Source organism: Anser anser, assembly GCF_964211835.1.
Source record: "Anser anser genome assembly, chromosome: 1".
NCBI classification, from domain to species: Eukaryota; Metazoa; Chordata; class Aves; order Anseriformes; family Anatidae; genus Anser; species Anser anser.
The window spans coordinates 187,692,641-187,717,137 of record NC_139720.1 but is presented as its reverse complement, the minus strand read 5'-3'; the positions used below and the strand labels follow the sequence as shown (position 1 = coordinate 187,717,137).

Sequence of the window (24,497 nt, the reverse complement as noted above, 5' to 3'; positions counted from 1 at the left end):
GGTTAATTTGTTTTATGTATCTTTACAATTTCCCAAATTTTTTGCATTCAGTCTGTATCAGGTGACTCTTGCATTACAATTGCTGTGCAGTCCATTCTTCCAGTACTTGTAGCTAACTGGTTTACATAGCGTCCAGTTTCTCTAGCCTCTGTTATTTTTCTTTACCAGTCCTCTTTTAATTTTCAAAGTAATGAAGTCTTTTGAGTAGAGACTATCCCCATTTTTCTGATTCTAAGGCAATGAAGATTCAAAACACAATTAAAATTCAAGAAAAAATCAGTAATGGGAGACAAAAGCAAAAAAAAAAAAAAAAAAAACAACATTGTTCTGTCTGCTTGGCATATAACCTGCAAGCAAGAACTCCTTTTGTGTCTTTTGCATGTTGAAGAACTCAAAAGGGTTCTTCTATATCTCCAGAGAAACTATCGGGTATATGAATAACTATGAAACTCAGGTATCTTTGAAGAGGTTCCAAGTTAATTTGGGATATTTTCTTTTTAATCCACCCTTTGAAATTTCTGTTACAAGAAGGCTTTGAAGAGCTCTCCTTTGCCTTATTGTTCCATTTTCTGTTTCCATAATTACAGTCTTTCAGGAAAGACAAAACACCTCAGTTTTTTAGACCTGGTTTTCAGATATTTTCTGTTATGAAACCTGGTAAGGTGTAGGAGGACAGAGGCAATGTGAAGACACAGATTTCTGTGATGCAGTTAAAGGAGTTAGATTCTGCATTTCAATTAAGGGAAAAAATAGCTGTTGGCTAGCAACACCATCGCCAGAAAAGCACATGCAGTTTTTAATGTAGTGCATTTAGTACCAAAACATTCAATTCTGTTTTTACAACAGGAAGTGGGTGTTTCATGGTGCCATTAGAATGTATTCATAGAAAACTGTTCCTATAGCTTCAAAGCCTATATAAGAGATTTTTACAACAATATCCTTACAGTTGTGACATATGACGGAATGGGGAGAAGGCTGAAATTTATTTGATTCTTTCTGAAATTTACTCAGCTCTCCTCCTCTTCCATCTGAAACAGGGAAGGAAACTTGAGAGGATTAACTAGTGTTTTTCTTCTTCCTTGCTAAGCAAATACAACTCATCTTCAAGTTTGCAACAAGCACTTTCCTGAATTAGCTGTGTAAAGCAATGACTTCACTTTGAAGAGTGGAGCCCGAAATTTAATATATAAATACATATATTAAAATTTTGGATTTAACTGGATTTTAAATCCTACTGAGACATATGTGTTATTAAGTTTTGATATGTGTTTATCAGCATAAGATAAAATGGTTAATGAAAAAGTAAATTATGATTCACTGAGTTTCACTGTGCAAAATTTATGACAGTGTATGACACATACTGTTTGAAAAGTAGAAATTTAACAAAGAAATTTTGAGGTCAACCTTAATTATTTATGAAAGGGGAGAATGGAATATACAATATAGCAAAGTTCAAGTGAATATATTTATTCTAGGTCTTTGCTTCTTATTCTTTTTTTTTCTTTATTTTTTTTTACATTTGGTTTTATAGTGTACTTCTACAAACACAACTTTTTAAAGGATTAAGGATTGCAGACTTTTTTTCTCTGATTTAAATTGATTTTATTTCTTTTTATGCTCCTTAATTCTCTTTGATTAAATGGCTTGTTTCTGTTGCAAGTAATGGCCATCACTAATATTTCATTAATTTCTTTTTTGGATTTCATTCTGATGGCATTTAACATAGTGGCCTAGTTATTCCAAGTTGTCATCAAAAATTTTAGGTGAGATTCAGCTTTGTGTTCATACCCTTCTAAGCTTATTTGTTCTAGATGTCTAAACTTGCACTGTTTTCACTGGAATTTCATTCAGTGTAGTCAATAGAACTAGATTTTTATCCTGAATTGCGCACTGACCTTGGGACAGTTGAGTAGAATTAGTCAATAAAGAGAGTGGTTGTCTATATTCGAATTTACGTCTCCTGGATCATATGAGAACACCTACAGAGCCTATACCTTAATTCACTTGTGTGAGTCAAGATCTGATTACTGCCCTTCATGTTCTCATGTCTTTGTTTAAAAAAATATATCTGGATTTTTTTTTTCTTCAAAAATGAAACATCACTCAAGGTGCATTATGTTGTAAAACATTATTCTGAAAGGTTTGTAAATACGATCTTTTATAAAAGGAATACAATACGAGATCTGTTGTAGGAACTGAAGAAGCTGCACTCATTAAAGGACTTAGCTTATATTTAAATGTGGTATATTTTGCTTCTTCCAGATGGTCCTCGGCCCTCACAGAAAGAGATCATATCACTAAGGGCATTTATGCTTCTGTTTTTGAAACAACTTATACTTAAGGTAAAACAGTCAATTACAAATGGAAACCATTTATATCTGTTATATAGGTTCTTTCAGAGTAGTAAATAATTGATACCTATCAGACGTTATAACTGTTTCTGGTTGTTAATTTTAATTGATGCACATACTTCTGACAGACATAAAGGCAGTAAATCCATACAACATTTCTTATTAACCTCACAAAACTAAGCTATATATATTTTATTAAAGGAACTTGCAGAAATAATATGTAGTAGTACAGAACCTTTCAGGTATTTGGAGCAGTTTTTATATGATAGTATATGATAGTAGATAAATATTTCATTGATAAAAGGACAAGGTAATGGCAGTTGTTAAGTTAGATTCTGCAGTTACTACTTTATTTTATTCTTTTATTTTTATTTATTTATTTTTTTATTATTTATTTTTTTGTCCTACTACAGTTTGAAACAGTCCAGGATTCTTCTTTCTCTCCATTACAGATGGTCTTTGAGGTATAATTTGCCATGTGAGACTAGACTGAAAAACAGTATTTTCTGATCTAGCTTATTCCCCTTTTTTTTTTTTTTTTTTTTTGGTTGAGCATCAGGAATTGGAAGAGTGGCAGTAATAGCTGATACCATCTGAAACCCCACACTATAAGAATAATTTCTAGCAGTAATAGAGGCCTGACTTCTGGCTGTTTTGTATTTCCACAGTGGTACAGAAAAGGAATTTAGTGAAAATGAGAATTTAGTTCTTTGAGTATACATAGTAAATTTGTAGGATTACATGACTCAGTCCAAGTTTTCTTAGGCCATACTTTAAAGAATTAGTTTTCTCTGAAAATTTATCCATTCTTTTTTATTTTATTTTATTTTTTTTTAGGATCGAGGTGTGAAAGAAGATGAACTGCAGAGCATATTAAATTACTTATTAACAATGCATGAGGTACATTACTGAAATTACCTATCTTTTACTGTAATCACTTGTATCAGCACTGTGGGAAGCTTGCTGTTGATGTTAGTTCGTGGAGTAACATTGGTCTTGTCATACAGGATGAAAATATTCATGATGTGCTGCAGCTGCTAGTGGCACTAATGTCCGAACATCCAGCATCCATGATACCTGCCTTTGATCAGAGAAATGGGATACGGTAAGACAGTGAAGTGAGAAACTATTTTAAAAGTAGTTCCAGTATTATCACTCACCAAATGCCTTCTTTTTCACACAAATATCACAACTGCTGGTCTTTCAAAGTACAATTTTACTAATTCGGGATATAACTTTTTCAAAAACAGACTGGTTTTGGATAGCTCTGAGACTAAAATTTTCCCCTTGAGGTTATCACTGTTATATTTGAAGGTAAATGTACTGCTGTACTTATTTCTCAATCTCAAATAGAATATGTAATTAACAAGATACATCAAAAAGCCAAGTATCTATCTCAGAATCATTGAATATTCTGTCTTCTGATGTTTTACATAATTTGGGGGAAAGAAGAGGAAAATGAGAGAAATGTCCTAATCTCTCAAATTCTCTCTGAAAAAAAAAAAATAAAAAAGGTGTCTGTGGAACTTATATATTTATGTGCTTGTTCATACTTCTAATATCTGATAATTGACAGAAAAGCAGGGTGGGTTTTTTTTGGTTTGGCTGGATTTTTGCCAGCCGTGGTAATGCAGGATTTTTCCAAGATTAATAATTTTATTGTTAATAATTTAATGTTTACTATAGATTTTTATTTTGTATTGTACTTTGGAAAATACAAGAAGAATAGAAGAAAAATGCCTATCACTGATAAATTCAAGCTGTGTTTTCTACAAAATATTTAAAACTTCATGATACTACTTGTATTTAAAACTATTTGAATGGCAATGCTAGTTGAAACAAAAGTATAGGAAAGACCTGTTGTGCTCACAGTTAGGACATTGTTTTCTATCTATAGTTCTATAGCAAAATAGCAACAAACAAACAAACCACATTTTTGTTTTCTGTACCATCCAGGTACTTCAAGAAAAACCGTGGTGTGACTTTGTGTTCCAATCTTTTCCTTTTGTCTTAAGATACAACTTCTCAGGCTGTCTTTTATTTTCTTCTTCTAGTTAGGGAAGAATATTAGGAAAGGTTTTTTTCTTTCTGGTATGAAACATTGAACTGAATGAAAAGACACCATGCCTCTAACCTAAAGAGCTCATAATCAAATCATTATGCTGTGCTTGGTGATTTCAGTATACCCTTCCATTTTATGTAAGTTGTTGGGTTTTAGTGTTATAAGTTCCTTATAAGATATTCCTGTTTAGTGAAATACAATGTGTGTGTGTGATATTCAGTAATAAAATGAAAAACCTTGTTGAATTTGTTTTTCTTTTTTAGAGTAATTTATAAATTATTGGCTTCCAAAAGTGAGAGTATATGGGTGCAAGCTTTGAAGGTTCTCGGATATTTTCTCAAACACTTGGGCCATAAGTAAGTGTAGTTTTAAAATTATTGTAGTAGTGTAAATTCACAGTTCTTCATGTCTTTTTGTCATAATTACTTTACATAATTTAACAGTCTTCAGAAATGACATAGAATAAAATTGTTACATTTCCCATTTAATCATTTGCATATTCTGTTACTTTTATACATTAGGATAAAATTGCTCTTCTAGTTAACTTGTTACTATTATGACATTTGAAAAGATATAGTGCTTATCTACCAAATATACAATATGTTGAAAATTAAATATTGAAATGATCTAAAACCATTTTTCAAAAATACATTTTAGAAATTTCTCTTGCATGTTCAGATAAGGGTTGTAGGAAACATATGATTGTCATCAAAAATTTGTTGCTCAAATTTTCAGTGTGATTGCAATAAATGTGTCAGGGTTGTACTTTTAAAAATACCTTCAAACTGATGGGAAAAAATGAAATAGAATGTGTTATTCACATGGAAAAATTCAGAATAAAAAGTAAACAGCTAGTAAATGATCATAAAAAAATGAGGTAAGATCATGCCTCTATAACAAGGGAAGCAAGAAATATTCATATTTAAAATGATCCTGAGTCACAAAATAGATGTACTTAGTCTCATCTTCCCTTATTTGATGTTAAGAAAAAATTGAAAATCATGCGGGGCTATGTAACCTGCTGCTGATCACTTTTCCTCTTGCATGCAGATATTCCAGTGGGATAGTATGCAGGATGGAAGTTAGCAATGTGCTTTACTATAGCTATGCGTTATGCTATACTATATATAGCTATGCTATATATATATATATACATATATAGCTATGCTATATGCTATACTATGCTTTAAATCATGTAAAACCTCCTCAGAAGGCAAAGAAACTAGGACTCCAGCCAGAGTGCAGTATTGCTATACATGCTTTTCTCCATAAGATCAATAAAGTATGACAGCGTAATTGAGAGACAGTTAGCTGAGAACACGCTCCCAAATGGGATTTTCTCTTGGGATCCAGCAAACCGAAGAGTGTTCTGGGAATTGATAAAGCAAATTCATAGTCCATTCAAGAATCTCAAAGGGCTTTTCAAATATTGCTTACTAAAAATGGTTCAAATTCATAGGAGTTGAATTAAGACACACCAGATAAAGGTTTAACTAGCGCAGAGGCCTGTGTCCAAATAAGTACATTTATTCAAATCATTTATTGCATATGCAATAAACTGAGTAGCAAATGCTCAGCAGAATATTACAGAAAAGAAAAACTGAGATTTTTCAGAAGCTGAGATTTCAGTTCCTGATCCTGAGCATCTACTTGTAATTATGCATGTATCTGTGGAGTTTCCGTTCTTCAGTGAAAGTACATAATTAACACGACAACTGAAAAAAAAATAAAAATCTTATTTTGTCATGTAATTGAAGTCATTCAAATCCACTTGAATATTGTGCATCTTTCAAGGTATCTTTGAATATTCTGTTACTTTGAATTAAAAAAATAAATTAATTAAAATCTACAGAGTCCTAGGTATCTGTGAATGTTCACATTTTAAGTACATTTCAGCAAGTAAAAATGTCTCCCATTTTCATATCTTATAACTAATGCTTGTGAGGTGTGCCTATTTGTGCACATATGTGTGTGCATATGCATAGCTATATAAAATTGTAGTCAAATACAAGAAATTCTAAGAAATTTCAAAATTGTAAACCACATAAAGTTTATAAACCACTTATAAATTTCTGTTTTATATTACAGGAAACAGGCATCCTTTTGGAATTCTACTTTAATGCACTAAAGTAGAATTGCATAAAGAGATGTTATAATGTAATTCATGAAATCTGAACCAATACAATAATAATAACCAAGGAATAGATTAAAAAAAAAAAAAAAAAAAAAATCAAAGTAATACACAGTTACCATTCATTAGGTATTCTTTGCAGATTAACCAAAGAGTTGAGGTGATGGGCTACCTGGACAAGTGACCATTGATGTGTTAGATGAAACTCTGAATGATGTACTTAATTTTTGTTTGTGATCTGTGATGACAGACCACTATGCCTAACCTTAACAGTAGGCAGATCCTATTCTTTTCCTTCTCTACCTCTTTGATGCTTCCCACTGACAGTGGTTACAGCCATTTTTTCACTTCTTTTTATCTGCACATTTAAACCTTCTTAAAACAGGACTATATAGGCTTGTACGTTTATAATTTTCTACTTTTAAAAATATCTAATCTCAAATACAGCAAAGTAAAGCTACAAAATACATTAACCTGTGCTATTTATGGTGTTCCTTAACATTTTATTTTTCCATAATAATTAGTTTTACCTGTTTTGAGTGTCTTTACAATAAAGATTATTTTTTGTTTCTTTAGAAGAATTCGTACATTATGTAAGTCAGATCAGCTAGTTACAAAGCAAAAATCGGTTTAAGTGTAACTAGCATAGGTATTCAAATTATTTTTTCCTTCCATGCACCACATCATAGCTTGCAAGGTTGAATACATGTGGTTTTTCTCATAAGTTATGAACTCCTTTTAGTGTGACAAAGACTAGACACTGTTATAAGATGTTGCCACTCTCTTTTATGGTTATTTGAAGATTTAAATATAATGTATTCATTTCAAAAATTCTAGAATGAATCTGTGTGATTGAAGCCTGTGTTATCATCATCAATAATCATGAGAAAGGAGTTTCTTAGCTTTTGAATGCACAACTAGGAAACCTTACTATATATTATTTCATACGGTCCTGCTGCTTTCATATAGATTATTAATTATTCTGAATAATATTCTTTATTTTGTATTTATTACAGCAGTAGATAAATTTAATGATGCGATATACAATAAGTACTCTATTTTTAATGCTATATCCAATTAAAAAAGAAGAGTGTTTGGCGATAGATACAATTCACTGACATGAGCTGCTTTCCTCTCTGCTTTTTAAGATTATAGTATTTCTTGTTCCTGACTGTAAAATTCCCCTCAGTCAATTTGAATTTCATAGCTTTTGGGATCCTAGTGAATGAGAGAACGATGTGCCATTTTATTTTATTTTTTATTTAAAAAAAAAAAAAAAAAAGACATCCCAAATATAGAATTGCTTGCTGTGGATCTTTGTATATTACTACAATAGCATTCAAATCAGGAAAGATCTTAAATGATGTTTAATTCATAATATATGCAGAATAACAGGTTTTAGAACTTTTAGTACAACATCAAAATATTAGGCTTTAATGTTTTTGCATTTACTTGAGAATTTTCATCATGCTTGGCATTTTCATAGAACTTTTGTTTTCTCTTCCAGGCGAAAGGTTGAAATCATGCATACTCACAGTCTTTTCACTCTTCTTGGAGAAAGGTTGATGCTGCATACAAATACAGTGACAGTTACAACATATAACACGCTTTATGAGGTACAAATTATTAAACATACAGATTGTAATCTCTGTTGTAAAATGTATGGCTTAATTATATTTTTATATAGCCTTTTTGTACACTCTGGGTTTTGCAATATCCTGATTTGCAAGACTTTTGAGAATTTTTTTAAATTTTAAGGAAGGACACTGGCTCAGAATTTATTCTCCCATGCTTTGGATATTTTTGGATATTCTTAATAAAACTTTTTATTTACAGCATTACAATGGGTGGTGGAAAAGATCCTGCTATTTAAGTTGTTCATCACTTTCAAAAATAGTAATAATAACAATAAAGTTACTGCAGGCTCTTACTCCTCCATTGCTTGAACTAGAGAGTGCTAGAGCTAAAGAGATGCATTTTTACCATTTTTACTTCTTTTTTTTTTTTTTTCCCCTTTTTGGTGAAATTCTTTTCAAGTTAATAAAATTTTGAAAAGTGCTGTTTTTTATTTTTTGAACTATCCATGTTGGTACTATGATGATAGCTGAACACAGTCACTTCAATGTAACAGATACTTGTTGAGGAGATGAATGTGACCTACAAATATTTAAATGTCTAACAGCCTCTTGCAGAAAAGTCATTTTTGATGATGCACAATTTAGTTTATGTATTATAAACATGAAGTTGGTCCAAACCCACATGAAACATAAGGAGGTGATTGGTGACAGCCCGCATGGCTTCACAAAAGCAAATTGTGCCTGACAAATCTGGTGGTCTTCTACAATGGGGATACAGCATTGGTGGGTAGGGGAAGAGCAACTGACATCATCTACCTGGACTTGTGCAAAGCATTTGACGCTGTCCCTCATGATATCCTTGTCTCTAAATTGGAGAGACATAGATTTGATAGATGGACCACTCAGTGGGTCAGGAATTGGCTGGGTGGTCGCACTCACAGCATTGCAGTCACTGGCTTGATGTCCAGGTGGAGATCAGTGATGAGTGGTGTTCTTCAGGGGTCAGTACTGGGACAGGTGTTGTTTAACATCATTGTTGTTGACATGGACAGTGGGATCGAGTGCACCCTCAGCAAGTTTGCCGAAGACACCAAGCTGTGTGGTGTGATTGATAAGCTGGAGGGGAAGAGATGCCATTCAGAGTGACCTCTACAGGCTTGAGAGGTGGGCCTGTGCAAAGCTCATGAAGTTCAGCAAGGCCAAGTGCAAGGTGCTGCAGCTGGGTCGGGACAATCCTGAGCAAAAATAGAGGCTGGGTGGAGAATGGATTGAGAACAGGCCGGAGGAGAAGGTCTTGGGGATGTTGATTGATGAGAAACTCAACATGAGCTAGCAATCTACACTTGGAAGCCAACCATATCTGGGACTCTGTCAGAAAAGCATGGCCAGCAGGTCGAGGGTGGTGATTTTCCCCATTCTACTCTGCTCTCATGAGACCCCACATGGAGTACTGTGTTCAGCTATGGGGCCCCCAGCAGAAGGCTCCTATGAAGAGAGGCTGAGACTTGGGGTTGTTTAGCCTGCAGAAGTTCTCCCTCCAGGGAGATCCTGTAGTGGCCTTCCAGTACCAAAAGGGGGTCTACAGGAAAGCTGGAGGCACTTTATCAGGGAATGCTGTGGTATTACAAGGGGTAATGTCTTTAAACTAAAAAGAGGGTAAATTTAGATTAGGCATTAAGAAGAAATTCTTTACTCAGGGAGTGGTGAGGCACTGGAATATTTTGCCCAGAGAAACTGTGGATGCCTCATCCCTGGAGGTGTTCAAGGCCAGGTTGGATGGGGTGTTGAGCATCCTGGTCTAGTGGAATGTGTCCCTGCCTGTGGCAGGCAGGGATTGGAATTCAGTGATACTTAAGGTCCCTTCCAACCCAAATAATTCCATGATTCACAAGCAGGTAGAGAGAGCAATTGAATCTGATGACAGTATCCTAGACTGAGTGCAGTAACTAGATATGTGGTTCTAGAAAACATATCTCAGCTTGAGTTCTATTTGAAGAGGAGATACACCTTTAAAGAATGCATTTCCTTTGGCTTGTTACATTATTTGTGTTTGTATGTGTGTCTGGGTATCTGTACTTAGTTTAAGAGTTTTTTGTCTCCTCAACCCACATACAGACATCCTCCAGCTGTACCACATCCCCACAGTCCCCTCACAGTCATATATTCCTTAAGTCTCTCTTTTTCTGATAACTGTTAGACCAATTACTGGTATAGTAGAGACAATATACCTGCTCTTACTTCAGTTCTTGGAAAATGTTTTGTTGTTGTTGTTGTCTTATGTGTCTTTGGTTGGTTGGTTGGTTGTTTTTTTTTACATACAAAATGCACAATGTCTCAATAAACCTAAACTCAATTTTTTAATTAAGTACTCTGGTATTACTTTTTTAACATGTCCCACCATTATTTCTTAATGGATCTTAAACCTGAATAAGTTATTGATTTCACCAGCCTTGTGGTTAAATAGCCTTAGGTCAGCTTCTGCAGATGAAATTTACAGGGAAGCTATTTCTGTTTCATAGCAAAATTTAATCAATGAATTTCACTTTTAATGCTGGTTTAGAAAACTTACTGAATCTTTGTTTAGTTTTTATATATTTAGCCATAATTGAGTTTAATATAGAAACTGAAGCATTTTACTGGTGTATCTCTTAAATATAGCTGATATATTTATTCAACACTTGTCTTGTAGTTCATAGACCTAGAGGTGTTGTAGACAGCTGCTATATCTTTGAACTGAGACAAACACGGTGATTTTACTTACTGTAATATACAAATATCCATGGTGCAAACAACAGTAAATACGATCTGACAATAGGTTTTCTGCTGACAGGAATTACTTCATTAGGAATTCACAGTTTTTTCAAACAAATAATTCCCTTTTCATTTCTGGTGACCTGCTGTTAAACTCTTCAATGTGAGAAGTCAGAAACTTTAAAGAGATTAAGATAAATAAATATGAACGTTGGAATAGGATCTTTGGTAATTCTCTTCCCACTGTTAACAGACTTCGTCCTTCTGTGAGCAATACCATTTCAAGCAAACAGCAAGCTTAACACCTAGGTTTCATTTCTCCTAGTTTATGGCTTACATAGACTCATCTCTTAAAAACACCATTGCATGTTTATTGAGCTAACTAAAACATTAGCCAACCACAGTCCATCCATGTTACTCTTTACATGGAGGAATTGCTTTATTCTATTATTGAAGAATAAAATATTTTACCAAAATGTTTTATATGAAGTTACAGTGTGGCCGTGATAAATGGTATTCTTAAAATTTAAAACATGAACAAAGAAATGCTGTACCTTTTAATTAAAAATAACAGGAACTTAATATTCTGTGTTTTAGATTTTGACAGAACAAGTGTGCACTCAAGTTGTTCATAAACCACATCCAGAGCCAGATTCTACAGTGAAAATACAAAATCCAAGTAAGTACTATATATTATGTTTGTACAATATACATATAGCTTGGATTTTTATTTGTTTTTGAAAGAATATGGTTTGGAAGGCAAGAACACTTCATTAGCATATCTCAAGTGCATTTGAGTTTCAGTTACTACTTATATTGGTTGCTGTCAACAACTTTATTTTATTTTTATACCAAATGCTGTTAAAATGTGTTATTGTAACTAATTTATTCTTTCAAAGTGATTCTTAAGGTGGTGGCAACGCTGTTAAAAAACTCCACACCAAGTGCAGAGCTGATGGAAGTTCGACGTTTGTTCTTGTCTGATATGATAAAACTCTTTAGCAATAGCCGTGAAAACAGAAGGTACGTCACTACAAATAGTATTTTCTCATCCTTGACTTGTGGATAATAGCAATCTGTTGTACTGTGTGTAGAGTTTTATATTGTAGATTAAATTGAATGTATAAAAATGAATTTAATAGGTTTGTGGTTTCTTTTCTTAATTTAGTAACTAGTAATTGGTTCTTCTGTTAAGAATATATTTCAAATTTTTATGATCCTAAAGTACTTTTAAGGTTTATTCCTACGGTCAGATAGATTTCAAAGTAGATGCACCATGTTATTTTCCTCCTATTTTAACCTTTGTAATGTTAAAATAAGTAAGCCTGCTTTGGATATATTTTGACCTAATTATTTCACTTTAGATGTTTACTTCAGTGTTCAGTGTGGCAGGACTGGATGTTTTCTCTGGGATACATTAACCCTAAGAACTCAGAAGAGCAGAAGATCACAGAGATGGTTTACAACATTTTCCGTATTCTCTTGTATCATGCAATAAAATATGAATGGGGAGGCTGGAGAGTGTGGGTCGATACTCTTTCTATAGCTCATTCCAAGGTAAGAAATGACCCGTGGATGTTTTGTTGTTGTTTTTTGTTTTGTTTTTTAAATCCTGATAACTCTCCCAAAGGGACTAGTAATATGGTAAGATCATATTTAAAGTGATTTAGTGCCATCTGGTGGCTATGTCCATACATGTCAAGGTGGGATTTTTTGTCAAAAATTGCAGGTCCTCTTATGTGGAACAGTTTGTGAGCTGTATGTAATAAGTTGTTAAGATTCTCATTAGATTTTGTGTAGGTTCATGTAGTATATATTCATCTACATAATCTTTTTTTTTTTTTTTAAGGTCACATATGAGGCTCACAAGGAGTACCTAGCTAAAATGTATGAAGAGTATCAAAGGCAAGAGGAAGAAAACATAAAAAAGGGGAAAAAGGGTAATGTGAGCACTATCTCAGGTCTTTCATCTCAGACAACAGGAGCAAAAGGTGGAATGGAAATCCGAGAGATAGAAGACCTTTCACAAAGCCAAAGTCCGGAAAGTGAAACAGATTATCCTGTCAGTACAGATACAAGGGACTTGCTCATGGCTACAAAGGTGTCTGATGATGTACTTGGAAGTGCTGAGAGACCAGGAGGAGGAGTACATGTGGAAGTTCATGACCTTTTAGTTGATATAAAAGCTGAAAAGGTAGAAGCTACAGAAGTAAAGCTTGATGATATGGATTTATCACCGGAGACACTGGTAACTGGAGAAAATGGTGCACTTGTAGAAGTTGAATCTCTTCTAGATAATGTATACAGTGCTGCTGTTGAGAAGCTCCAAAACAATGTTCATGGAAGTGTAGGTATTATTAAGAAGAATGAGGAAAAAGATAATGGTCCGTTAATAACTCTGGCTGATGAGAAAGATGAACCTTCTACTAACAGTACCTCATTTCTCTTTGATAAAATACCCAGCCAAGAGGAGAAACTTCTACCTGAACTTTCAAGTAACCATATTTCTATTCCAAATGTGCAAGACACTCAGATGCATCTTGGCGTAAATGATGATTTGGGATTGCTTGCACATATGGCAGGTAGTGTAGATATAACGTGCGCTTCAAGTATAATAGAGGACAAGGAGTTTAAGATTCATACAACTTCAGATGGAATGAGTAGCATTTCTGAGAGGGAGTTGGCTTCATCATCTAAAGGATTAGAATATGCTGAAATGACTGCCACAACTCTTGAGACAGAGTCTTCTGGTAGCAAAACTGTACCTAATGTTGATGCAGGAAGTATAATATCAGATACAGAAAGATCTGATGATGGTAAGGAAGCAGGAAAGGAGATACGGAAGATCCAGACAACTACCACAACCCAGGTAAGTTTCAAGTGCTGTAGCTATATATGTGTCTGATGTAATCACTGTTCTTTGTTTCTGAATACATCGATAGTTTGTCATCTGAGTGATTTTTGAACTGTATTTCCTTAATAATGTGAAAAGTTTCCATCTTCCAAGCCTACTTACTTTGAAAACTCCTTAACTTTTATGTCTGTATAGAAAATATCTCTTGCAATTGTGGATGCTCAACCTGGAGAAGAGAAAGCTCCAGGGAGACCTTATAGCAGCCTTCCAGTACCTTAAGGGGGTCTACGGGAAAGCTGGGGAGGGACTCTTTGTCAGAAAGTGTAGTGATAAGACAAGGAATAATGACTTTAAAGTAAAAGACAGTAGATTTAGATTAGATATAAAGAAAAAGTTCTTTACTCAGAGAGTGGTGATGCATTGGAACAGGTTGCCCAGAGAAGCTGAGGATGACCCATCCCTGAAAGCATTAAAGGTCAGGTTGGATGGGACTTTGAGCAACCTGGTCTAGTGGAAGGTGTCCCCGACAAGGGCAGGGGATTGGAATTAGATGATCTGTAAGGTCCTTTCCAACCCAAGCCATTCTATGGCTTTATGCTTTAATTTTAAAAACCTTAGCTAAGAGAATCTCTTATCCATTTCCCTTATTTCCTGTAGACAGATTAAGCAGTGCTCTTAGAATTCTTTTTTAAGCCTATTGTTAGCATGTCTTCTAAGATTAGAAATGAAATATCTCTATTTTATTATGAGATACACATAAAAGTTGTTTAGAAAGAAAAGGAATAGTTTAGGGATAATAGAAGAGAAACTGACTTGATTTCCAGACCAGAGATCATTATTGAAACAAGAGGTATCTACATTCTTCTCAGGGATTCTTTCTTGTCTAGGTATCTCTCTGAAAAATTCTAACTAGTGTTTTTGTAAAAGCCACAGTATTCTTAAAATGGGAAGTCCAAGAAGCATTCTTAAAATGGGAAGTCCAAGATAGAAGTCTACTCTTTGAATTTGTGCTTTTGTATCCTGTGCATGCTCTGTATGCACAGTGAAATATAGGATCACTTTGAACTTCTAGAGCATAGAATTAATTTACTCACTAACATTGTTCTTGGCCAATAGCATGTAATCAAAGATTGCTTTTAAGGATGTTATTGGGGGAAAAAATGACTAACTTAATATGTTATTGGGGGAAAAAATGACTAACTTAAAGATTTGCTATCTTACTATAATGTCAAGTATGTACACCAGTATTTATCTTGTAGGATTTTAAAGTCGGGTAGGCTACCTGAAATTATGGAAGAAGAGCCAGTGCTTACAAAAGTTGCTCTGCTTGATGCTGTGTAGTGTGTGCGACATTGTCAAAAAGTTTTAGAGCTACACAAAAACTTACTCACTGGTTATCCACACCAGAAGGTTCTGAAATCTCTCTCTTCTCAGTCTCTATTCTATGACAAGAACCTCTCTTTTGAAGAGAAGAGCAGATGAAACTCAAAACTTTTCATTCCCTGGACAGGTGTTATAAGAAAAATTTGGGGTTCTCCTGTTGCATTTTTTCAAAACTATGAAAAGCCTCATAACATCAGGGACAGAGTATCAAGCACTGTATAGGGATTATTATATTTGAAAGGATTCTATGTAATAAAGAATGACCCCTGGAAATTCTTGATAGGAAGTACCTTATTTTAAGTCTTAAAATTAAAACTGTTATTATCATTCAAACTGACAAATGGGACAGAATGCAGGAGAGCAAGAAAAAGGAGCAGACAATATTTATTTTGAGATGTGAGTTTTGTTTAAAGAGTAAAAAGCAAGAGAAAACATTCAATTTCTATATACAGATATGCACACATAAACACAATGAATTAGTAAGATGCCTTTAATGAAAAAAAAATAATCTGACTTCATACTTGCTACTGCTGGTGCAACTTTATGACATTTCTGTCCTTTAACCTCTTTCCTTGATGAATTTCATGTGCAGTAGTTGATTTATAAACATAGGAATGCCTCATGAATTCCTAATGAACTTTTATGAAATCATTACAGGATAAGAAAACCATTTTTTCAAATGCTTTACTCTTAGCTTCCCAGAAAATTCCTAGCAGATCATGTGGATCTGCAAATTATTTACAAAGTGTATACTCTTCTAGAGTCCAACTCTAGAAGTTATCTCCCTTGATTCTCCATATGCTACTTAAATTACATTTCTTTCCCACTATTATCCTTGATAAAATACTATGAGTTAGTAGCCATAATATCTCTTTTAAACGATCTTCTTGAAAACAATTGTAAACTGTGTAACCACCAAAATTGTTATCTTCTAATCACTTCTTTATGTGTTTGGAAATGCCCTGTGAAGTGTAAGGTCTCCATAGTTAAATCATTTATTTTTAAATGAAGTTAACTAATAAAAATAGATGGAAATATGTATTAAATATTGGAACTGTGTTGGAACTAGTAATCTCTAAGGTCCCTTCCAACTCAAATGATTCTGTGATTCTCACCAAGGATTATCATTTTCATGAGTAAAAAGCAGTAATATAATTAGCATGTTTACACTGAGGCTGGAGGCTCGAGTTTAGATTGCAGTGTGTGTGGGCACTGCCACATTAGATTTGATTCCACTGGCTTTGAGATCACTGAAAACACTTTTGTTGGGTTGGGTTGGGTTGGGTTGGGTTGGGTTGGGTTTGAACATTGGCCACCCAAGTAGATATTTGGGTTTCATGGTGGTTTGTGCAATGCACACCAGAGCCTATTGTTGCAATTACAGAAGTATTATCTAAATAAAAAGCTATTCTGTTCTGGTGCAGTTATGATACCATTATTGTAAGTGACTTGACAACTGCATATAGTTGTACCAAAGAGGGAGCAAGTGGTATGCAAATGGAAATGATAACATGTTTTTCTAAAAACAGATCTGCAATCAGTTCTCTACCTTATCAGTAAGCAGTAAGCATGTCTTACTACTCAAAGTAAGCTCAAGTGGACTGAAAGGAGGCAACAAAATGCCCAACAAAATAGAGAAGGGATCTCCTCCATATTTCAAAGATTCAATGCCTTTGTCAATAGTAAAAGCAAACGTCAAAGAAAACACCAAAGGAAATATTATTTTTTCTGTGATCTGAACTATGAAAGAATGAAAATAGAACTGAAAGCACACTGCAGAAAAATAATCTAAAAGATTCAAATCTCAATTAATTCCTGGAAAAAATAATTATTATTATTTAAAGATAAGTCTATTAATGTCTATATTTCTATTAATATATCAATATTCTAAGGAATAGATAGGAATTGGAAGCCAAAGCAACGATATTGATACGAACAGGTCAAACTGAATTAAAGAAACCTGCCCTGCTCTCAGAAATCTGGCTATAGATCAGATCAAAACCAGACTACAGATCTAAGAAGCTTTCCAATTTAACTCCAGTGCCATTTCCAGGGCCATTTCCATTTTTATGTTGTTAATACAAATATTTCATAAATGTCTTTTTGCTTTTAAGGCAAAATTTAAAGCAGTATATAGAGATCAGGAAATGAGTATGTGAACAAAACAAGTATATTTTCTATTTTTCCAGTCTAAAACTAATCTAATCTCACTTTAAAATAAAACCAAGGAGCATACTTTGTATTTCTTCCTTTCAGAGATGTTGTACAATATAAATAATGTCATTGTTATGGATATTGGCCTCTAATTTGGTCTAAATGATTGTTCTTTACTACTTTTTCCTTCACAGTTTTCTCCATCATAGTCTGTATCTTTCGCTTTTGTCATTAATCACCAAGAGGAAACAGTCACGACTATGTAGATATTAAAAGGGTATAAAATTCCCATTTTCTACCTGATGGGAGAATCTAAAGAATATCCTAAGAATCCATAAAACTGTTAACCAATTAACAAAGCGTAACAACATTAGGTTTGGGAGTAGATTTGATCCTTTAATGATCCTGCTAAAAATACCAAATTAATAAATTGGTTTTAGAAGATGATGAACTGTACAGTGCAAGTACACTGATATCTTGAAGCCATCGCTGTGTAGTTTGTCAGTTTGTTTCGTCAAAGAAAATTGTGCTATCTATGCAAAAGAATAGTTGTTTCCTATAAACAAAATCTTGTCACTGCTGACCTTGTACATGCCGCATTTGGTCTTTTCTGTAATATTTCAAGTGAATAACCCAAATGTAAAATATCAGTGAATAGCTGAAAGGAAGGCAAGCCATAGCACCTCAGTGCTGATTGATTTGGAGTAGCTCCTTTAATGAATGATAGTGCCTGCACTGGAATATCTGTATCTCCAGTTGTTTGTGCTTGAGTCCATTCTTTCCTTTGTGCTTGAGACCATCCTAGATGGGCTCTGGCCCATCCTTTCTGAAAGTCTGTGAACCATTCAAAAACACATTACAGAAACTTAACATGATTTTTGAACTTCTTGTTAATGTAGGCAGTACAGGGTCGATCTGTCACCCAGCAAGATCGGGATTTACGTGTTGACTTGGGATTTCGAGGAATGCCAATGACAGAAGAGCAGCGACGACAGTTTAGTCCAGGTCCACGCACAACTATGTTTCGTATTCCAGAGTTTAAATGGTCTCCCATGCACCAGCGGCTCCTGACAGACTTGCTTTTTGCACTAGAAACAGATGTACATGTTTGGAGAAGGTAGATGATTACTTCTTATTTAAATCCTGTTTTACATTCCTGTCAACAAGGAAAAATTAGATGTGTTGTAGAGGGAATGTTACTGAGATAATGGGAAGAGAGAGAATTGGTGTAAGCTGAAGTGCCCTACCGTATCTTGTATCTTTTCTTTTTGCCCCTTCCCAGCTTGTAACAGCTCTATATCGGGGGTAACAATTTCTGTTTTCTTCAGAGACTGTATAATTCGTGCATACCTGACCAAACTGAGTTGCTGTCTCAGCTTATGTTTAGTGTTAGAATCTGTACTCATGTTTCACACCTGAGGAAGACTTGTGTGTCTGTTAATTGCCATTTTTTTTCAATTGTTCTAATTAAAAGAGAGTTTCTCTACCTGCAAACTGTATTAAAAAAAAAAAAAAAACCTGTCCTATAAATTTTTCTAAGAAATCATCTTTTCTAGTTGATAATTGTATTTTGCATGCTAGCTTCTGGTTGTAGTTAATCTTGGTGGTTAGACTACTTCTAATGACAGCAATACGATCTCCTAGCTTTTTGCACTCTTTAACAGAGATACTCAGTAGCTTCTTGTTATCACTACCTTTAGGTATAATAGACACTATCTAATCTCATTTCTAGAACACAGTAACTCATTTTCAGAAAACTTTACCTTAGTTGTATCAAACAATTAATTTACATTGCATTTAGTTTCCAGTTTGGGGAACTGAATCAACTGAATAATAAGAAACAATCCCATTGCTCTCAGTAGAACTGCCTCTGAAGAGAAGGACTGAGTGATGGGAATAACAGGTTTTGAGCCATTGTTCTCAACTGTATATCTGAAACTGATCTGAAACTGTTTTTCACTGGTGTGAAATTAACATTCAATTTGTACATCAGATTAGTCTGTTTATATTTTTAGACAATTTACATGCAAAGTTACGTAGACAAGGATCTACTTTATATAACAGAAACATTCGTGTCTCTTTGCAAAGAATAAATTTACCTAAACTTTCACTGTAACTGTTTGGTTTTAATCCATCCTTTCTTTCCTGTTCTTGCAGTCACTCCACAAAGTCTGTGATGGACTTTGTCAATAGCAATGAAAATATTATTTTTGTACACAACACAATACACCTCATTTCCCAGATGGTAGACAACATTATTATTGCTTGTGGAGGAATTTTACCATTGCTGTCAGCAGCCACATCCCCAACTGTAAGTAAAATATTTCCACCTAGTGGTCATATTAAAAATTGTTAATAATACAAACTACTGTTCGCAGATGACTTTATTTCTTTAGGGATTCCTATAACCTATCCACTAATTCCTTCAAAAAGTTGAAGTTTATAATTGAAACTGTTAAGCTTCAATGTTCAGAGTGTTTATAGTAATTTTCATTTGAAATGTTAATTTTATTAATGAAATAGTACTAAGTAAGAATAGTAATATTTCATCTGAAAGAGAAGACCATTATTACCATGTTTATGAATTATGGCTACTATGAGAAAATTCCATGCCTTATGATGGCCACTCATTGATATTCATAAACCTGTGTTGCTTGGCCACCATCTGTTTGCATGCCAAATGATAAAGTCAACCCCTCGCTACACTCTGTTTACTTCTTCCTTCAATAGGTACTGATCTTGTTACCTTTCCTTTATTTTTTTTAATCTGTTCTTATTGATATTCTTATCTACTCTTATGTTCTTAATAAGTTGTAAGTTCTTAGGTGAGAAGCAGGTAGAGTAGCCTAATAGCTCAGACAGGTTGAGTAGCCTAATAGAATGCTTCATGAAAGAAGGGACAAATATTTTTTGTATGTTACATTATTGTCAAGAGTAAGTAATACAGTATTTGAATGTAAACCCGTATCTGTGCATGTAATATCTGTAACTACCTCTTTCAAACTAAAAAATTTATTTTGAACATCCCATAAGCATTTGTAGCTAGTATTGGTCTTTGAAAGGGGAGAAAATGAAGCACAGAAGGGACAAAGTTCCTCTGAAGTGGTTATTAAGTACTGAGTACTGCAAATGTAACTTTGCAGTATAAGCTCAATCTCTTACCATTCATCAACTGAAATTACTTTGCCGCTCCTATTACTTCTAGGTAGTTAACAAAAGACTGTTTTGCACTGTTTTATTTGAAAGATATGAAAGTATTGACTAGTAATTGGCTAAAATATGATTTTCAGACAGACAATTAATGCTATTTCTGCACTATTTTCTCTGTTAACTAGGAAATTATTTGCTGTTAGCAGAAACACAGGACTCACGGAAAAGATTTGAGTTTGTAGTCAAAAGAATGACACTAAGATTGCTGAATAAAAAGTTTTGCTTGTTACATTTTAAAGAATGTTGACATGTATGAGAGTGTGCATGAACCCATCTTGAGATGAAGGTTGTACTTTAGATAAAAGGACATCGGCAGATATTTTTAGAAAGAAATCTTTTAGGCATCATTTGAAAATGAAGATGTTTTCTTTTTTGTCTTTCATACAAAATAGGCACAGCGTGAATTAAACTTTCATTCCATTGAACAGTATTATTGTTTTTAGCTTTTTTGTCCTGGTTTATGACACTGTGAATCCCTCCTCCCTCCTACAGGATAACAGTTTTGCAATTCACTATTTCCTTTATTTATTCTGAATAGTGTGTCTGTGTGTATGTATATATATATTTGATACAGCTTTATAAACTATATATCCATTTGTTAAAATACTGTCTGTTCATACTACCTTGCAACAATAGTAGTGATTTTTATACATCAATACAGAAGACTACATTTTCAAATTTGTGTATTATACATACATTTCTCCACTACATGGGGACTCCGTGTATTACTTAAGTGCTCAAATATACCATCTGTTTAGGATGATAAAATTAAGTTATGAAATATACTCATTCACTTAAAGATCAATAGCTGTTTTTAAACTGAATTAATCATACTCTTAGGAGAGGAGAGGAGAGCAGATCAGAGCAGAGGAGAGGAGATGAGGATTTATTCATCACTGTAAGAGACACAAATAGGCCAGCACATCCTTCCTCTTTCTTTGAGAAAATATTCTCCTTTAATATTTTTCTGGATGACAGTTACAAAGGGATTGGATACCCTGTTGGACCTCTTCTGAATATCCATCATATGATGAATTTAAAGTTTCATACTGCTTCTCAGACCTGTAATACTTCTGCATCCTAGAACTGCAGTGGAGAAAGTGGCTGATGTGGTGGTTAGGAATGTATTTCTTTTCAGACCTGAAAGGGCAAGGTAGTTTAGTGCTTACAGTCATTTACAAAAGACTCTATCTCACTCTCCTCCTCTCATGAGCTGCTAATTGGAAGAGAGAAGTCTGAAATTAGAAGATTTATATAAACTCTCCACTGAATAAAAATATTTACAACAGGCCTAATAGTGACACTTTCTGCCTGAGTAACCATCAACGGAGGAAAGAGCCTATACTCTTTCTCCCTTACCTATTCTAAGAAGGACAAAATGTCTGAGGTTGAAAGTTGACCTCCGGTCAAAGGTTGAACTCTGGAGGTCATCTAGTCCAATCCCCCTGCACAAGCAGGGACACCTAGAGCAGATTGTCCAGGACCCTGTACAGATGCTTTTGAAGTTCTCCAAGCAGGGAGACCCCACATCCTCCCTGAGCAACCTGTGTCCATGCTCCCTCACTTGCACAGTACAGAGGTGCTTCCTGATGTTCAGAGGGAACCTCCTGTCAGTTTGTGCCTGTTGCCTCCTGTCCTGCCACTGCATGCCATCGAAGAGTCTGGCTCTGTCCTCATTGCACTCTCTGTATTTATAGTAGACATTGATGAGATCACCCCTGAGTCTTCTTTTCTCCAAGCTGAACAGTCCCAACTCCCTCAGCCTTTCCTTATAGGAGTGATGCTCCATTGCCTTCATTATCTTCATGGCACTTTATTGGGTTCTCTGCAGTATGTCCATGCCTCTATGGAGGAGTCCAGAACTGCACATGACTCAAAATGTTACTATTCAGGGAATATCTTCCCGCATTTACAGTCTCAGTTCTTGGGCCTTATGCAAAAATTATGATATTGAAATAATACAGAATATTTGTGCATTACATGACTCTATCCCAAGATTTGCTACATGCAGGCGACTTGAGATGTTTACTTGAGCAAAAGTTTATATTATTAAAGAAACCACTTCAGAATAAACATGTCTTCACACATCTGGGAGAAGTCAGTTTTTAGTTACTCATGGTATGTTTGCATATTTAAAAATTATTACCATAAATAGTAAGGCAACAAATTTATCTTAGACCGTTGAGGAAAATATTTGATTCATGAGCTACGTGGCAAAATACAGACTGTATATCTTGTGAGGAAAAACAAACAAACAAACAAACAAGCAATAATTGATGTAAGTAACTGAAGCATAAGAGGTTCTGTCTGAACTTCAGGAAGGACTTCTTTACTGTGTGGGTGACCAAGCACTGGCACAGGTTGCCCAGAGAGGTGGTAGAGTCTCCCTTCTTGGAGATCTTCAAAAGCCACCTGGACGTGGTCCTGAACAACCTGCTCTGGATGTCCCTGCTTGAGCAGGGGTTGGACCACATGATCTCCAGAGGCCTCTTCCAACCTCAATGGTTCTGTGATTCTGTAATTTAAACTGGGCATGCTATTAGAAGTCCAGTCAAACTGTATTGCAATGCTATTATGAAACAAAGTGGTTCATGCTACATGGACTGCCATACTGGGACAGTCCAGGAACCTCGTTGGTATACTATTCTGCCTCCAATAGTGACTGCAGCTTACAGAAAAACTACAAAAGTCTGAGCAAGCAGACTTTTGATTTGCTCTAATAATACTCTATTTCAGCATTTAGGATTTTAACAGCTAGAGAGGGTATCCAGACTGTCATGTTTAATAACAACTGAGGAATTTATCCTTCTAGAGTTTATCTAATCTGTTTTGAAGCTACTTACTCTTTTAGCCTCTCTAATATCCTATGGCATCAAGTCTGACAAAGTAATTATATAACCTTTGAAGCACCTCTTGTCTTTGTTTTTTAAGCCTGCTTAAAAAGCATAAAGACACTATGTGCCTTACAATTTCTGCTATGAAAGGAGTGCTTAATCGCCTCTTTATTCATCTCTGTATCATTTATGACTTTGTAGGCTTGAGTCGTATGTCCTGGTGTGTCTGTTTGAATCCATAGAGTCTTCATCTTGTTTAGTCTGTCTGTCTTTTGAAGCCTCTGATCCTCCATATCTCTATTCTGTGGAGCTTTCCTGTTTGAACTAGGGTGTGAAAAACTCTCCCATTTTGTAGATCCTGTGGAATACCTATATTCAGTTTATCAACAAGAATGAGCTCATTTTACTTCATTTCTTTCTTCCTTGCCCTTATGAGAGGATGATAAAACATGATGAAATTCAAGAAGGGATTAGGGTAAACTTAGGTATCTGCTTGAAGTATTTGCATATGAACAGGATATCTAACTAATGGGGATCTACTCAACAGAAGCAAACGATTCAGCTATCCCTGAAGTGGATCTATCCACGTCTTGTGGATAGTCAACATATCTCTGTAAGCTCCACTTATTGTGATGAAGGTTAACCTGGAGCTGAATCCCACCTCTTTTTATGACATAGCTTACTTATTTTCTAACAGAGAAAATGACAGACAGACTGTTGTGGTTTAACCCGGCTGGCAGCTAAACACCACACAGCCGTTCGCTCACCCTCCCCCCTCCCTCTCTGGGATGGGGGAGAGAAACGGGAAAGTGAAGCCGGTGAGTTGAGATAAAGACAGTTTATTAAGACAGGAATATAATAATAACAATAATAATAATAACAGTGATAATGATAATAGTATTAACAATAATAATGTGTAAGAAAACAAGTGATGCACAATGGAATTGCTCACCACCCGCTGACCGATGCCCAGCCTATCCCCGAGCAGCCCGGCGCCCCCACCCCGGCCAGCCACCCCTATATATTGTTTAGCATGACGTCAGATGGTATGGAATACCCCTTTGGCCAGTTTGGGTCAGCTGTCCTGGGTCTATCCCCTCCCAGCTCCTGCTGCACCCCCAGCCTGCTCGCTGGCAGGACAGAGCGAGAAGCCGAAAAGTCCTTGGCCTGGTGTAAGCACTGCTCTGCAA

General features: G+C 35.0%; 1 protein-coding gene and 1 long non-coding RNA gene across 20 annotated transcripts in view; one reads left to right on the top strand and one right to left on the bottom strand.

The window, feature by feature from the left end:
- NBEA (neurobeachin) overlaps window positions 1-24,497 on the top strand; it is a 520,716-nt gene that overhangs the window by 153,285 nt on the left and 342,934 nt on the right. For all 11 annotated transcript variants that reach the window (XM_083801108.1, XM_083801105.1, XM_083801107.1 and 8 more), the window contains 11 exons: window positions 2,263-2,342; window positions 3,189-3,251; window positions 3,359-3,456; window positions 4,677-4,769; window positions 8,052-8,160; window positions 11,470-11,551; window positions 11,772-11,895; window positions 12,237-12,429; window positions 12,722-13,741; window positions 18,163-18,380; window positions 19,421-19,574. In XM_083801108.1, the coding sequence (XP_083657234.1) occupies window positions 2,263-2,342; window positions 3,189-3,251; window positions 3,359-3,456; window positions 4,677-4,769; window positions 8,052-8,160; window positions 11,470-11,551; window positions 11,772-11,895; window positions 12,237-12,429; window positions 12,722-13,741; window positions 18,163-18,380; window positions 19,421-19,574 (2,234 nt within the window). The remainder of the gene's footprint in view (window positions 1-2,262; window positions 2,343-3,188; window positions 3,252-3,358; window positions 3,457-4,676; window positions 4,770-8,051; window positions 8,161-11,469; window positions 11,552-11,771; window positions 11,896-12,236; window positions 12,430-12,721; window positions 13,742-18,162; window positions 18,381-19,420; window positions 19,575-24,497) is intronic.
- Window positions 19,600-24,497, bottom strand: part of LOC310882993 — an 83,317-nt gene continuing 78,419 nt past the window's right edge. For 8 of the 9 annotated variants that reach the window (XR_014573267.1, XR_014573268.1, XR_014573269.1 and 5 more), the window contains one exon: window positions 19,600-24,491. This is a non-coding gene — a long non-coding RNA (uncharacterized lncRNA). The remainder of the gene's footprint in view (window positions 24,492-24,497) is intronic. The other variant, XR_014573266.1, reaches the window with a different exon arrangement.